General features: G+C 42.5%; 1 protein-coding gene across 6 annotated transcripts in view; it reads right to left on the reverse strand.

Annotated features, from left to right (window-relative positions):
- The window catches only part of FYN (FYN proto-oncogene, Src family tyrosine kinase), a 200,090-nt gene that overhangs the window by 26,066 nt on the left and 156,282 nt on the right, over positions 1–17,742 (reverse strand). For 5 of the 6 annotated variants that reach the window (XM_075923993.2, XM_075923991.2, XM_075923992.2 and 2 more), the window contains 3 exons: positions 16,816–16,965; positions 10,465–10,629; positions 6,158–6,337 (listed from right to left, as the gene is read on the reverse strand). In XM_075923993.2, coding sequence (XP_075780108.1) covers positions 6,158–6,337; positions 10,465–10,629; positions 16,816–16,965 — 495 coding nt within the window. Of the gene's footprint in view, positions 1–6,157; positions 6,338–9,859; positions 10,016–10,464; positions 10,630–16,815; positions 16,966–17,742 lie in introns of all 6 variants that reach the window. The other variant, XM_075923994.2, reaches the window with a different exon arrangement.

A 17,742-nucleotide genomic window follows, 5' to 3' on the forward strand; every position in this document is an offset into this window, starting at 1 on the left:
GTTGGACAGGGGCAGATGACCATTTTGTGGGGTCCAGGGCAGCACAATTTCATGGGACCCCCCTTTACCACAGCGCATGCGCGGGGTTTCTTCAAGCGCGGGGCCCAGGGTGGCCGCCCCACTCACCCTGCCATATATCCGACCCTGGGTCTGGACTAGAGAGGTTCAACTTGTCGCACTGCTGAAAAAAAAGATGGGGAGGGTGGGTTGTGGTTTACAAATTGAATGAGAGTCAGCAAAGTGATGTGGGTGTGAAAAAGGCCAATAAACAGAAGTGTTGTAAATGTAAAACACAGCAGGGGACTGTCCCACTCTACTAGGCACTGGTGAGGCTTCAGCTGGAATAATAGTCTCCTGTTCTGGGCTTCACAGTTTAAGAAAGTTGTGGACAAACTAGAGAATGTCCAGAGGAGCAAATATGATAAAAGGTTTAGACCTATGAGAAAAGGTTAAAAAAATGGCATAGTTAGTCTTGAGAAAAAAAGACGGGGGACTTGATAACAGTTTTCAATCATGTTACAAAGAGGATCCTGATCGGTTGTTCTCCACGTCTCCTGGAGATAAGACAAGTAATGAGATTAATTTGCAGCAAGGGAGAGTTAGTAAGATAAAACTTTCAAACTATGAGGATAGTTAAGTTCTGGAGTAGACTTCCAAGGGAGTATGTGGAATCCCTGTGTCTGAAGTTTTTTAAAAACAGATGACAAATACCAGTGTAGATACACTTGGACTTCCCTTGCCTCAGTGTGGGAGGTTATATCATGTGACTTCAAGAGCCTCTCCAGCTTCTATTCTATTCTGTCCTTGGAAGGTTGCAGATCCTAGCTTAGCCTATTCCAAGAGAAAGACCAGACTGAAGCCCAGCAGGCCTACAGACCCAGAATTCACGAAGACGGATTTTCTTGAAAGATCGAAATCAGTAGCACATATATTAAATACTATGTAATAAGACATTACATTTCAAAGACTGCAGTGTGCAATTGTTGAAGACAAAGTGGAGGGTTGAACAGAGGACTGAATAGAAGCAGTGGTTAAAGCAGACTGAAAGAGGAGCAGGAGCTCTCACTGCACCCACTAAATTATCTGGGGGTGCTAAGCCACGGGAGAAATGGGGAGTGTGACACAGAGGCCTACTAGTGCATCACCGTTCTTTACAAGTGACTCCCGTCTCAGGTCCCACAAACTCACTCCATCAAATACTTTCATAGTATTTATTTATAAAGAGTAGCATGTGAATTATCTACTGAGAGCCTGTTATGGATACTCAATCACTGAAAGATATATGGGTGGGTAATATTTATGGAATAATGTAACTATACTGAAAATTATGCCCTTATGGTCTTGGAGTGAAAGTGAATCACCAAGGAATCATAGTGATAGAAATGTAGCCGTGTTAGTCTGGGGTAGCTGAAGCAAAATGCAGGACAATGTAGCACTTTAAAGACTAACAAGATGGTTTATTAGATGATGAGCTTTCGTGGGCCAGACCCACTTCCTCAGATCAAATAGTGGAAGAAAGTAGTCACAACCATATATACCAAAGGATACAATTAAAAAAATGAACAAATATGAAAAGGACTCATGTGTCTCCCTGATGGCTCATTCATGTGGGAGGGAGACATCATCTCTCTCTGGTTAGCCAGTTATGCAATGGATTGATTTTCTACCTTTGTAACCAACACAGAAAAGTCAATGCAAAACCATCCAAGATAAACTACAAACACTGAAAACATTTGGCAGTGAAAAGGAATATGACACAGAGGGGAATCACTCTGTCTGTGAAAACAGACCAAAAACTTATTCAGTGTATCACAGGGGAAGAATCCATTCACTGCGGCGATACCTTGATGAGTGGAGGTGCTTCATGAAAGACTGCTAGCCCCACGGAACTAGAAAGACTGAGCTTTAGGGTGAGAATTTTCTTTACTAGTTACTTTTGCTATTAATAAAGTATAAGCCCTAGCTCATGTTATGTATGTAAACAGTTGTTTCCATCATTCACACGTGTCTATTTGAATCTCCAGTCTCAAATCATTTTCCTTTCCTTTTACTATAATTGAACTCATGCATGTGACACAGAATAATGAGCGAAGGCAAAACTAGTAAATAGAAGAGCTGGGATCTGTGTATGTATCCAGTGATCAGCAGCTGATCATCATAGGGGGACACTGAAAAGATGCTGAGCAGGTCAATTGGCAGGGCTTGGGGAGGAGGGGAGGGAAGTGCTTGAGTAGCTGACAGGCTGGCTGTGGAAGGAGTTGACACCTAGCTGGCACAGGCAAGACTCCCTTGCATTGGTGGCATGTAGCAACAAGATGACTCTTAGTGCTGCCAAGCTGCCAAGAAGCATACCAGGGAATTCCCCTTCACTTTCAGCAGAGTAGGGAGAGCCACGCCTCCTGTTTCCCTCCCCCATTACTTGAACATCTGAGAAGTGATGGGAAAGTATTTAAGTGAAGAAACTGATTTAATAAATATATAGAGAAGACAGAAGATTAGGCATTTCCCCTTGGTTAAATCTTCAACCAAAGCCGTGAACCAAAGGTCCATAATGGTACAATAAAACTTATGTAAAGTTCGAGCCAAAATAAGCTTCATCTTTCAGAAACATTTCTAGAACAGAGTGAGTTTTCAAGAAAAGCATGGACTTGCACTGAGAGCCTTTAATTGTAATTAGGGATGGCGTGGGGTGGCAAGCAGGAGCTGGTCTGTGAAGGGAGCCAGTTTAAAAACCAGTTCCCTGCACAGATTGGTTGCAGTGCAGGTTGGCAGCAGCTCCTGTCCATGAACAGAGGTGGTCTGTATGCAGAGCAGTGAAGGGGGGCAGAGGGCAACATAGAGGGGAGGGAACTGGCTGGGGGAACTGGCTTTTAAGTTCCTGCCTAGCCCCCCTCGCTGCCTTTGAAAGAGACTGCAAGGGAGGGGAGAAGGAGGCGGGTGCATGAAGCCGACATGCACAGAGAGCCAAAAGCCAGCTCTCCGCACACATCGACTCCAACTTGCCCCCTCACCTGCTATGCTGCTGCCTCTCTATCAGAGGCAGCAGCGTGTGTGTGTGTGTGTGGATCCAATGCTCAAGGAGAGCCTTTAAAGCTGGCTCCTCATGAGCACTGGCTCCCACTCCCCTCCTTGCTGCCTCTGATACAGAAGCAGCGGGGGAGAGGGGCAGCAGGGAGAGTGCGAGTAGTTGATAAGATTACCTGATAAGCCAATGCTTATCAGTTAATCATGTACTGGACTACACATTGACATCCCTAATTGTAATATGCAAGTTAGGCAATGCTTGGATGCCTCTGAGGAAAGACAGGGAGGGACACCTGCCAGGAAAAAAAAATCATCTCCGAATAGACTAAAAGAAACCACTAAAAATGTAAAAAGTATCCTCCACTGTAATGAAATTCTGTTAGAACTTGTTCCTTTATTTGGTTCATTTACTTTTCCAAAACAAACATGTCGTTTGGTCTTCTCTTCAGCACTGGTGCAAAATTTGACTGACAAGCTAGCTAAAAGTTTTCCTTTGCTCATTTTACTAGATTGTTACGATAGTTAAGTAGCTAAAAGCATGTGTGCACATCATTAAGAACAGTGGTTCTCAAACTTTTTGGCCTACGGCCCACCCTGCTCAATGCAAACCTTTCCATGGACTACCAGCCAACCACCCAGAATGACAAAATGCCTTCACTTATCTCTAAATTCCTTAAACACCAAATTATTCATATTAGGTTACTGGAGGTATCACATGAGGGGGTGTATACAACTGATAAGAAAGGAAATATTATTAATCAAAATCAAAAGAATTACACCAATTAAGCGCTTTAAGTTTGTCATTTTAGCTTACTAAACTTTGTTTTAAATAAAGTAAAATATGAATTTATGTCCAACACAAAAGGTTTCAATGTTGTTTTCATTTATGGCAGGGGTGGGGAACCTTTTTTGGGTTGGGGGCCACTGATTCACAGAAAAATCAATCGGGGCACACAAAAGTGAGAGGCAACACCTCCAGCTCTCTCTGATGTGGCTCCCAACTAGGACCCTCACTCCCCTGGTGCTCCAGCCCCAAAGGGGGGAAATGGCAGGGAGGACCAAAGTTCAGAGCTTTTCATCGGCCAGATTAACTCTATTGGGGTCCCAGGGTTAATAGATTTTGTGAGCTTTCTTATTCTCTGCTATGAGACCAAAAATGAGGGGCTCAGTGTGCAGGACCGAACTGCCAGGGAGTGGGGGTAGGGATGGAGGTGTAGGAGGGATTTTAAGAGGGCGTGGGTCTGGGTGGGAGGTAGAATGCTGGAGTGGGCTGATGGTGGGGTGTCTGGCTGGAGAGAGGGTACAGCAGTGAGCTGAGGGTGAGTGAGGTGGATGGAGTGTGGGGTCTGAGTATTTGGGCCATGGGGGGGCCACTTATCTGGCTTCATGCACCCCTGCCACTCATGGCCTCCTGCTGCTCCCACTGACCGCAATTCTGAGCAATGGAAGCAGCAGGAAAGCCTAGAGGGAGCGCATGTATGCGCTGCTGTTGCTCCAGCCGGAAGGGTGGGTGGTGCAGTGCATGGAGCCATTTGCTCTTCCCATGAGCTAGATCCAGCAGCAAGGCTCAGGGCTTTCTTCCTCCACCCCCCAGTAGGAAGCTGGTGCTGGTGCTCAAACCTTGTGGGTAGGGCACTGCGAGGCTGGAGTGCCAAGGTGTGCTCCCTGCTGTGGGAAAAAGTGGGGAGGTTGAGCTCAAGCCACTAGTGGTCAGCAGACTGCAATGTGAGAACCACCGATTCACAATGGTACATAGAGCAGGCTGATATTTAAGCTGTCTTCTGAGAACAGTGCATGTGTCCTATAAGAATCAGCATGAACACTGACAAGAAATTCAATACGAACATCCTGAAGCAACATCATTTACAACAACATATATTTGAGAGAGTTTGTCCAACTGTGTTTGCGTGTTTGTCTGTTCAAGAACTCCTCCTAAATGGTAAGAGCTAGACTGCTCCGTGCATCATTTGTAAAGGACATGCACATACACTTTCAACCAAGGTAACAGTTTGGTTGTGCCAGGCAAATGGGATGTGCCTGGAATGGGATTGCTTCTCATCAAACCTAACAGAAAAGAGAGAATCAGGCAGGTGAAAGGCTCCCAGCCTCCTGGCACCTTTTGAGGGAGGTGGAGGCATCCCTCCAGATTTATACAGGGACATCGCTGGCTGTTTCCCTTCATCAGGGAGCTAAGGGAAAGTGCAGTTTCCTGCATTCCTCACTCTGGCTGCGGAGCACGGGGGCAGACGAACCTAGACCTGCCACAGCCAGGGAACATGCACCCCTCCCCTGGCTATACCTACTGGAGATGCAGCAGTCAAGTAGAGTTGTTCTCACTAGGCCCCAAGGTGCTGCTGTGAAAGAGGGCAGGGTATTCCTCTCTCCCTGGGTAGCCTGCATACTGAAACCCTGATTCGCAGCCCCATTGCAAAGCAATGATTCAAATGAAGCATGTACATTTTCCGAAAAACAAAAATTGAGTTAAGGACCTGAGCAACACCGGGTAAATGTCTAGTACAATATAAATCAATGGTAAAAAATCTGAAACTCTTGTTATCAATAGGGATGTGAATGGTTCACCCATTAACCAGTAAGCATCAACCTTGCCAGGTGATACTTCCTGATTATGGTTGACCAGTGGGGGCTAGAGCAGCATGCCACCCACCGCAGGCAGAGGGCTGGTCCAGCTTGGTGGGACCTAATGTGAGCAGGGGTGCACCAGCCCAGCTGGAGCAGCCCCTGACTGTGGCAGGCAGTGTGCTGGGCTGGTGCGCCTCCTTCCCCACAGATTAAGCAGTTAATTAGTTAAACATGACATTTAATGAGTTACCTAATAAAACGGGATTTTACATCCCTAGTCATTAAGAAGGATAAGATACTACTTTAACTGGAACACTTATACTACACCTGCCTGTTTAATTTTCTTCTTCAAGCTGTGTGCATCTTGTACCATATAAATGTATTCAATTCTTGGGACCCAATTCTGATTTGGAGTAGTAATATGTGCCTACATACGCCCAGGACTGAATTTAGTCCAATTTTGTTTACACTGTGCATGCGCAGCCACCAACCCAGAGTGCTTGAACATACAAAAAAGCATGTTATTGATAAGGCCTGAGAAGCCCTATTTTACCTTTATTCATATATTCTGTGACAATGTAGATTGGCTCTTCAGACACCACAGCATAAAGCTGGACTAGCTTGTCATGCTTTAGCTTCTTCATGATTTGAGCTTCTTCTAGAAAGGATTCTGGGGACATCGTGCCAGGCTTCAGAGTCTTTATTGCCACTTTCGTATTTCCATTCCACGTACCTACAAGCAGTCCACATATATTTGTTATATTAAACATCCTTCTGTCTGGTAAAGAAGACAAATTTCTAACGTTAAGTGCAAAGACACCGATATTACTTTTATTTTTAAAACTGCTTTATGTTTTTTTGCTTTTTATTGTTTACACTTCTTCCTATCGAGTTAGTCCTTTTTTGTTATGGCAAAATAGTATTTTTCATTTCCATTATCAATACAGGGCCTGAGCCCTCCATCCTTACTCAGGCTCTGACATCAGTAGAAGTTTTGCCTGAATAAGAACTCTTGATGTGGAAATGAACACTTTCCCACTTGCTTTACAGGACAGTATCAATGATGTCACTGAAGGTTCAGGAATAGGGCTGGTTAGGTCATTACTACTACATAGCCAGCACTTTCCAAGAAGTATGGCTGTACCAAATGTACAGCCATGAAAAATGTGTCATGGACTGTGAAATCTGGTCTCCCACTGTGAATTCTGTTTTTTTAATGCTTTTCCCCTATACTATATACATTTCACAACATTTCTCAGATTGTGGGTTCTGACCCAAAAGGCCATTATAGGGGGTTGCAAGGTTATTGTGTGTGTGGGGCGGGGGGGAGGTCAGAGTATTGCCACCTTTACTTCAGTGCTGCCTACAGAGCTGGGTGGTCAGAGAGAAGCACATGTTCGCTGAGAACCCAACTCTGAAGGCAGCACCTCACCAGCAGCAGCATAGATACAATACCATACCATGCGACCCTTATTTCTCTGCTGGTACTTTCAGAGCTGGGTGGTGAGAGACTGGTGGTTGCTGAAAGCTCAGCTCTACAGGCAGTGGTGCAGAAGTAAGGGTGGCAATACTGCTGCTGGTGGTGGGTCTACCTTCAGAGTTGGGATTCCAGCCAGCAGCAGCTGTTCTCCAGATGCCCAGCTCTGAAGGAAGTTCTTCTGCCAGCAACAGCAGTACAGTAGCAGTACCACCTTCCCTGTCTCCAATAACCTTGTGATTCCTCCCCCTCACAGCTCCTTTTTGGGTCAGGACTCTTTCAATTACAAAATTGTGAAATTCCAGATTTAAATAGCTGAAATTATGTAATTTATCATTTTGAAAATCCTAGGTCTTTGAAATTGACCAAAATGGACTATGAATTTGGTAGGTCTCTACAGATAAAGTAGTGAAATACAAGCTGGAAAGAACACTTGCTTGACTTTTAGATTTCAGGGGGAACATTGCAGGGTTGTCAGAAAATTTTACCACCTGCAAAACTGTATGCATTTTATATGGACTCACTGAAAAAGAGATACATACAATACCATTTACAGAGTGACTTTGTGGAATAACAGCACATTTTTAAATGCCATGTACATGTATACTAAGGGTGAAATTCTGGACCCATGAAAGTCAATGGGAGTTTTGACACTGATATCAAGGAAGCCAGGATTTCACTCCAGCTTCATGTCAAATTAATTACACATTCTCTATTTATTCTTGACTTATTAAAATATCCCCAAACTCATTCTATCAACCTTTAGGGGATGCATGGTTTGTGATTCCATTGTAAAAGTATTTTCTCTTCTCCAAATTTCTCCAGTTTTTTTAAATCAAAATTAAAAGGTTGTTTAAAAATCCCCAGAACCTCACTACATTTTTAATTAAAATAGTTATAATTTTTTGTTATTATAATTTTCTATTTTCATATGCTATTGTGACCATCACTAGCAGTAATTTCCATTATTGGAGATACACTTATGTGCAGTATTTTGTCAATAGTTGGGTGCCTACTATTAAAATATATTATTAATGGATAATTAGCAAAATCTGAGGGTTTTTTCAGTATTTAATCAATTCAAATTTTGTGCTGCTTTAGGATCGATCAGATTATTACCACATGTTATCTATTTGTTACTATAGACATGTTCTTAATTGTGCTTGCATTTCTTTTTTATTTTGTTAGCTGCACTGCTTAAAACTATGATTGCAGTATATTTAAGTACTAGTATTTGGGACAAATTGTATTATATTTGCAGCTGAAGTTGATTCTAACTATTTAAATCTATGACATTCAGAGCAATTCACTTAAGTTACAGAAACTTTCAGGAAAGTTTATACAAATCCCCTTGTATGTGTTTCTTTATTTTCAGTCATAGATTGATGGCATTTCCTATGGACATTAATGTAAAATACAGCTGGTTTCCTTTGTATTATAGGTCATTAGCAATTTTGTTATCCAAAGCATTTAAACAAATACTCAGATTCACTGGTCTAATCCAGCTGTTTTGCACCATTCTCACAATGCAAAGCAGCTGTGAAGTCCCAGTTTAACCAACTAGTTGAGATGGGTTTATAGCTGCTTTGTGTCACTGCAGTAGCACAAAAGAGCTACACCACACTGGCCCACGATTCTTAGGTAATAAAATTGCTAATGATGATGTTTTAGCATACCAGGAAGCTTTTAAATTAATTTTGATAGGGCTGTATAGAGTATAATTGAAACTGGGCAAGTGACAGGAGTGGGAGCAGGATCATGGATACTGAATTGACCATTTGCAAGAATCCCTTGTTTTCAAAAGCTGTGGCCCAGCTGTGAAGACCATACTTTGTCCTCCCAATCCCCAGATTTCTGTACTCAGGGGATATGAATTTCAAACTAAACTGCTGAAAGGAACACATGGAAAAACAGGCCTGGAAAAGTCAGCTATCTCCACATTCACTTATTTTTAAAATGGGGAAGTGGCTCTTTTAAGGCCTGATTCTGTAAAGACTTCCCTGTGTGAGGAACTTTACACACCTATGTGCTTTTAGGACCAGCTGCTTAATTAACAGTTTTGCTGTACACATTCAGTATTACTTCTGCTTCATTAGCAAACTTAGTTATTTAGTCATATGAGTATATTTAAAGCAATTAATAAAATGTAAAGTAATAAATCCCTCACACCAAGGCTATGTCTACACTCGCAGCTTCTTGCGCGTTCTTGTGCAATTAGTCTTGCGCAAGAAAACGTCCACACTGCCATGTGCGAGCTGTGCTTTTGTGCAAGAGCGCCCATGGCAGTGTGGATGCTCTCTTGCGCAAGAAAGCTCTGGTGGTCATTTTAGCCATAGGGCTTTCTTGCGCAAGAAATCCCTGCCAAGCATCCACACTGCCTGGTTGCGCAAGAGCTCCTGCGCAAGAGGGCTTACACCAATTAAAAAAAGAGCGTAAGTCTTGAGCAAGAAGCCCTCTCCTACCACACCGTACTGTAAATTTCCTTGCGCAAGAGCGGGCGGGCAGTATGGATGCTCTGCAGATTCTTGCGCAAGAACGGCCATACTTGTGCAAGAAGCTGCGAGTGTAGACATAGCCCGAGTGAATGTCAGTGGAAGAAAGCAAACACAATGTTTGCCCTGTGGTGATCGTAACAATCTCTCTGATCACTTCAACAGACACAGGGCAATACTTCACACAACTTAAGTGTTTTGCTTACAAATCTGTACTCAAAAGGTTTATTTCTTTTAAGATGGCCTGAAAAGATCCATCCAAAACAAAACATATTCTCTGCCTTACCACGCCACACTTCAGCGAAACACCCCTGACCAAGCTTCTGTTCCAGAAATAATGAATCACGTGCAACTTCCCATGCATCTTTAGCCAATCCAACAGTTTGTGGGGTATGATTCGAAGCAATCACAGTTAAGTTAAAACACAAACCATCAGCTTTCTCTATGGGAAAGGAAATTAATAAAAATACTTATAATCCACAATTATGCATGCATTGAGAAAGATGGAAGGTGATTTGCTCTTCAGTGCCATGAAGTTCATTTGCCAGCACTCACATTTGAAACTGAAGGTATGGAATTTATGACATCTTGCTAAAAGGACATTTGTTTAATTAAGATAAGACCACAAGCCTTGATGTATTATTAAGGCAAGGGTAATTTGTCAAAACTGAAACCTTTCAAAGGAACATATGATATCAGTTTTCTTTCACTATAAATTACTTCAGATGTTTGCAACTAAAATTTTTCAAAGTCAGAGACATGTTGTCTAAGACATTTTTCATAATTAAAAAAAATTTTTTTTTGGGGCTGGCCACAACATTTTGACTTCCACCTTCCACCTTGTAATTCCCAAACAGGAAGACTATTTTAGAATAATAGTTCACTCCATACCCATCCATACTTCCCCAAACTGCCCATTTCCCAGTCTCTTGATCAACTGTAGGGATTCTCGTGGAATTTCCCAGACATCTTTGGTTTTGACAGATAGATCAGTAAGCCTTGGCATTCCTTTATGACAGGGGACTACTAAGCGGCAGCAAAGACCCGCAGCTCTCTCTGATGGAGCAGAAGTGCAGCAAAGAGGAAAGAAAAAAGTTTGACACATGAAACAAAAACAGTAAGCATAAAACCAATGCTACTCACAACAGCTGTTAGCAGCATAACAGAGCATATTTGAAGATTAGAAATTGAACACAAACATATTCACTTGAGACAGAACAAGAAATAATTTAGTACCTGCTTCTACTCTCTTGAAATGAAGCTGACTGCCAACTGTTTTCTTGCTTGAGATAATGCCCTGGTATTATCTCAGGTTTTATTTGTAATACTGCAATAATTCATGTTCATAATTAATTGGTACAGTATAAATTAATATATTTATCTAAAAATACCCAATGGTAACCCATAAATGGGGTTATTTATATATTTCATGTGAAATTGAATTACAAAAAAAAAAACCAAACCAAACCAAACCAAAACAAAACAAAAAAAACAAGTAACAATTGTTTCAGTTTTTCTGAAAGCCACTGAGTGGCAAAAAACTGGCAGGCACTTTATGGAATTATAGGTTTTTGTATGCAGGAACAGAACTGGGAAATGCTAGACCTGAAAGCATAAGCTGCTATAGCTTCAACTAAAGCTTTGTAGACAAGGGCTGTATATTCACAGAGAGGTGGGACCAGTAACACCTACTCCCTGGTACATTACAGCTGCTCTTTTTTGAACAGATTAACACTACTTCTCATTGTAAAACACACAGAAAACAGGTTAGCAGAAGATAGGATTGGAACAGGAATGACTCTTTTCACACAACTTGAGGCTTTCCATTCTATTATTAATGATCATTATGATTTGTATGTTGCTGTAATAGCACAGTCCACTTCCAAAAAATATATTGGGCAAGAAGGCTCCCTGCCCAGATTACTTTCCCACTAACAGAGACAACAGTAAATGGCAAGGTGCTAGACCAGGGGTCTCCAACCTTTTTAAGCATGAGATCACTTTCTGAATTTAAGTGCAATCCAAGATCTACCTCAGACCCAAATACCCTGGTCCCACCTCCTTTGTGCCCCTTCTGAGGCCCCGCCCCCTGCTCACTCCATCCTCCCTCCCTCTCCCATCCTCCCTCATCTTCACCCGGCAAGGGCAGTGACGTGGGGTGCAGGCTCTTGGATTAAGGGATTTGGAGTGCAAGAGGGGCTCTGAACTGATCTTGGGGCAAGTAGTTGGGTGCCCGACGGGATTCTAGGTGCAGGCTCTGGGAGGGTGTTTTGATGCCGGGGAGCTCAGGGCTTGGGCAGAGGTTTGGGATGAAGGAGGGGGTTCATGACTGGGGTAAGAGTTCGGGATGTGGGCTTCAACTGGGCACTGATTACCTCAGGTGGCTCTTGGATGATGGTGCAGTGGGGCTAAGGCAGGCTCACTCCTGCCCTGGCCCTGCACCACTCCTAAAGCAGCCAGCAAACTCCATCCCAAGTCCTGTTGTGCCCCCTCTCTGCTCTGTGGAGATAGGATACTGAGTGGGAGGGGGCACCTTGACATCAGAACTCCTCCTCTCCCTCCTCTGCCCTGCACAGAAAGCAGGAGGCTCCTGGAAGTGGGGGTGGGGAGAGCCACTCCAAGACAAAGGGCAGGAGATATGCAGCACTGGGAGGAGGGGCAGCTGAAGGTGCCAGCACTTGACAGTATCTTCACCAAACCAGTCAGGATGAGGGTTCCTTTGGATGTTTGAAAGCCTCTGCCTGAGTTTGGGTGGCTATAATGCAGAATTTAGGAATCTCAGGTCTCCTGCTCTCCTTTAATTGAGAGGAACGCTTCAGTGCTGATATACAAGGAAAATATGTGCCTAAGAATTAGGGCTCTACCAAATTCACAGCCACAAAAAATGCGTCATGGAACATGAAATCTGATTTCTCCCTGTGGCTATGTCTAGACTGCCACTGTTTTTCAGAAAAAAGTATGCAAACTGCTCTGCAATTTGCTTACCTTTTTCCAATTGTTTTTTTGGAAGAAGCTTTTCCAAACTTTGGCCCGTCTACACGGGGCCAAATTTTGGAAAAACCTCCTCTTTCGGAAGAGTCCTTATTCCTCATAAAATGAGTAATACAGGGCTTCCAAAAGAGCTCGACTGCTCTTCCGAAAAAAATGTCAGAAGAGAAGACATGTTCCCTGGACGCGGTGGAGTTTTTCTGGGATACCACCCGGAACCTCCGGTATCCCGGAAAAACTCCGTAGTCTAGACACAGCCTGTGAAATCTAGTCTTTTATGAACTTTTATCCTAGGCTATAAAGATTTCATGGGGAGACCAGCATTTCTCCATTTGGGGTCCTGACCCAAAAGGGAGTTATTGGGGGGGGGGGGGGGCTTATTTTAAGGGAGTTATGGTATCGCTGCTCTCATTTCTGCATAGCCTTCAAAGCTGGGCAGCCAGAAAATGGTGTTAATTGAGGCCATATCTCTGCAGGCAGCAGCACAGATGTAAAGGTGGAAATACCACACCATGTAATCCTCACTTATGCACTGCTAATGCTGGCAGTGGCTCTGACTTCAGATATGGGCTAGCAGCCACCTATTTCTAGCTCCCCAGTTCTGAAAGCAGCGCAGAAGTAAGGGTAGCAGTACTACAACCACATTTCAATACCTTGTGGACCCCCGCCCCCAACTGCTTTTTGGGTCAGGACCTCTACATTTACAATACTATGAAATTTGAGATTTAAATAGCTGAAATAATGAAATTTACCATTTTTAAAACCTATGAGCGTGAAATTGACCACAATGGACCGTGACTTTGTTGGATCCCTACTAAGAATAGACCAGACCCATTTTTTCCATGAATAACTCATCACTCCTCATATTAATGCCTGGTTGACTGGAATTGTAGCTTCAAGTGCCCTGTTAGTGAAAAGAATGATTGAGCTCAGGCTATCCTGAGTAAGAGTTGGCATTACAACTTTATCCATAAGCCTATGTCTATACTACCAGGTTATTTTGAAAGAAGTTACTTAGTTAATTCAGAAGTTATTATTTCAATTTCAAAACAAGTTTATTCCTCTTCACAACCAGGAGTTATTATTTCGAAATAATGTGAGTGGTAGTGTGGATGCTTGTCTTGTTATTTTGGAATAAGGGGAGTTATTTCGAAAAACTCCCCAGAGCAAGCGTGCCCTGAAAGTCAGGATACTGTACCAGAGATTAGAAGAAATGCTTTGGACCCAAGGGTCTAAGTAATTATTGTTTTGTGTAAAATCACCTGCAGCTAAGTTATAAGAACTCTCTCAGGTAAGACCATCAGGAAGAGGGAAGAAGAAAAAGCAGGGCAGGGCAGGAAAATGGCACATAAAAAAGAGAGTATGGATATAAGATACAGAAAAAAATCCCATGAAAGCTTTTCTTAAGGCAATTCAAGAGCTTAGATGTTTCAGTTGTGTAAATTGTATACACAATTTGAAGCTAATCATGAAAGATAAAACAACACAATACATCTTGCACTTCTGGCTATAGGAAAAAAATATCACTTCATTATTTTTATGCAGTGAAAAAATGTTGAAGGATAGATGGAATATAATCCATTGCCCCAAACGAATTACTGCAGAAGTCATCCTCTTTACTTTTTTTTTTAAATCAGATATTATTTTATATACTTAGAATATGGAGAGTGTTGTACATATAATACTATTTCGGTGGAAAAATATAGGCAATATAATATACATACATGTATAAGGCAGTAGTATACATTTCATGTCAAATTATTTCTCTCTTTAATTCCACTGTGTTTAATGACACTTGCAGACATGGAGTCTGCTTTGTCCACTAGTAATAATTTTCTGTAACATGTTATATGTCAGCACTTGCTAATGCAGAATAAATTCAGGCGTTGAAATGCAAGAGCAGGGCTGCAATTGCCCCATGGCAGTAGTGGTGGCTAGAGCCCTGAGCCATTTAAAGCCCTGCTAGAGCCCTGCAGGGTGAAGTTTAGATGACACTGAGGGCTGGCTGTCCTAAGACCCTCCCTTTCCAGGGGACCCGGAACCCCAGCAAAGTCAGTCATCAGCCCCATGTGAGAGTTAAATTCTGTAGCTGTGTTGCCTTACACATGTAATTTTGGCAAAAAACCTTTATCATAAAAAATACTATGTTTCATAAGGTATGAATCAGTTTCATGTACTATTTTTGGCCAAATCAACTGAGTTCTTTAAACTGGTTTCTTGTTTGTACTAGTGACCAATCAGTGCACATAAAAATGGTCAATATCAAGAGACTGTGCAGGATGCGTGGAAAGATTATATGCTTTTTGTTTAAAGTGCAAGGTGCTGAAACAAGCCAATTAAGAGTAATTTAGAATAGGGATGTGAAGGACTAGTCGACCATTCAATAAACAAAGGCTTATCGGATAGTTGACAGGATAGTCAGAGGCAGCAAGGGAGGGAAAGAAGAGGGGGTACTTTAAAGTGGTCAGCTCCGTGCAGCACTGCCGTTTTGAATGCTCTGGGAGTGTTTCAAAGCGGCAACACCCGCAGAGGTTGGGGTCAGTGGGGGAGTCCCATCTGACCCCGGGCTTCGGCGCTTTCACCTTAGAAGTGTAGCAACAGCCCTAGGCTACATTGCTACACTTCAAAGGCAGAGGCACCCTATCGACTAATCGAATAGTTGATGCAAAAATGCATCAACTATTCGATTAGTCAATTACCCGAATCTTAACTTCCTTAATTTAGAAAAGTACGCAGATCACATTTGTGCCTTGTCCCAACTAAGGGGTGGCCCTTCACAATTATTCCTGTCCGGCCTGGCTGAGGGTCATATTTAATACTGGTGATCAAAAAAGTTAGTGGAAAAAGACTCTTTTTGTATTAAAAGTGTGGCATAGCCTTAGAGGGATAGATAATGAGGTTTGAGAACCTTTCACCTTGCTGAATTAAATCCAGTTTAGGAAGGTGGTGCCAGAAAGTTGTTAATATCTAACATCTGTTTGAAGGCCTGTGTATAATATGTTTGCAGTCTGAATCCACTTTCCATTAAAAAGTGGAGACAACACATCACCATGACAGGTATTAATTAGCAGAGGCACGCTGGCAGTTTTGCACTGGATTCAAAGACTGAATCAACACGGAGACTATACTATTTTTCCACCCTTGCATTCAGGCACAGTGGCATGGTTGTATGGGGAAGGCTGCACTACAGCTGTTCATGAGCTATTTGATCTGCTTCTAAACAGAAGACTTGTTCTCCAATTAAACACAAAAATCTAGAATATGATATTAAAAAGGACACAGTGTTGGCGCCATTCTCCTTCTACGGGCCTGTCTATGCAAATAATTAGTTTGCAGCAAGCCAGACAATGAATCTACACCACACTAAACTGCCAAGGACTGTATGCACCCTTGCTGACATACATTAACAGTTCATCAGTTCCCTCTGATCTAGTCCTCTTTGAAATGGGACTGGATCAATATGCACTAACAAACCCCACATTCTTACAGATTCTGAATCCAGATACTGATCTGAATTTTGCTGTTGACCAAGATCTGATTTTTGTGGTTCAAGCACATCTGTAGTCTAAATCCTGGTACCTGCAAAATTATTTTTGTTGAGAGAACAAAATGTATCCAATGCAAGTAGAGAGTTTAAAAAATGATGTCTGAAATGCCACATACCAAGCAGCAATTATTTGGATAATTATGCTACTAGGAAGTTCTATTTAGCCCTGCCCCATAATCATGCAGTTCACAAAAATGAGTGCACCAAAGTGTTTTGAGGATTCTAGAAAGGAAAAAAACAACACAAAACAAAACAAAACAGGAGAACAAATGAAATGTCACTGCCTATATGTACCCTATGAATGGGGTGTAAAACTCTAAACAATGGGAAAGGAAGAATAAAGATGCACTGCAGTGAATGAGAAACCTAGTAAAAAGACCCTTAGGACAGTGGTTCTCAGACTTTTGTACTTGGGATCTTTTTCACAAAGCAAGCCTCCGAGAGCTACCTCCCCTCCCCCCCATCTTATAAATTAAAAACACTTTTTTGTATGTTTTTAACAGGATTATAAATGCTGAAAGGAAAGCGTGGTTTGGGGTGGAGGCTGACCGCTTGCAACTTCCCATGTAATACTCTCGTGGTCCCCTTAAGGTCTTAACTCCCCAGTTTGAGAATCCCTGCCTTAGGACATCTTAGAGGAGAGCTCAACAGCAAATATTTTTGTTTTGCAACAGCTGAGAGTATCAGATATTTATCTGCAAAGTTACCTGAATAATGCTGAACTAGCTGCTGAAGAGTTTCAAATTGTGCCCTAGTTGTGATATAATATCCTCCACTGTCAAGTTTACGGATCTTATAATGTTTGACATGGTCTCCTTTCATATCATCCCAGTCACGAATAGACAGGGAATAGGCACCTGTTCAAAGGGGAAAAATATAAGCAGTCATTTGCACAGGTTTTTTTTAATAGAACGTTAGTCACATATTATTAGATAAAAAACCAAACGGCACATTTTATACTTTAAATAAAAACTGGTAAGCCTAATACAATTACAAAAATCTTAGGCCAAGGCTTTCATTTACACAAAGTCCCCTTTACACTGGTCTAGCAGGAAACAGGGATCTTAGTGTAGATGAGAATTCACGTCTTAACATTTACTAGTTGAGGTTGTTAAATTTACTTTCCCGATTTTAAGTGTCATGTTACAGTGCAAATACTGTGGCTTAAGTAAATGGCAAAACAGGATAAATGTTGAGATTTTCACGGCACTCTCTGGATATAGCGATTTTACAGTTATGTACTGTAATGCAGAAGAATCCCAAATTACTTTTCAAACACTGACAACCAATTAATAAATGTTATATGCAGCAATCACTTTGTCTACTACTGCAATGCAGCCATCTCGGAGAAAGAAAGCACGGCAACTTAGTCTATTTCTTAAGTAGGAACAGAGAACTGCAAGTATGAAGCCCACTGAACATTTGTATTTCCAAATTCATGGCAGGACTCTAGATCAGTGGTCCCCAACGCGGTGCCTGCGGGCACCATGGTGCCCGCCGGGGCATTTGTGTGCGCCCACCTAGTGACCAGGGCCAGCCCGAGCCATTCTTGCGCCCCGGGCTCCCGGCGAATGCACGGCCCCTACTCTGGGCATGCGCCATGCGCGGTGCTACCCCCGGGCGCCCAGCAGCCC

Source organism: Pelodiscus sinensis, chromosome 3 (genome assembly GCF_052426305.1).
Source record: "Pelodiscus sinensis isolate ZL-2025 chromosome 3, ASM5242630v1, whole genome shotgun sequence".
Lineage (NCBI taxonomy): Eukaryota > Metazoa > Chordata > Testudines > Trionychidae > Pelodiscus > Pelodiscus sinensis.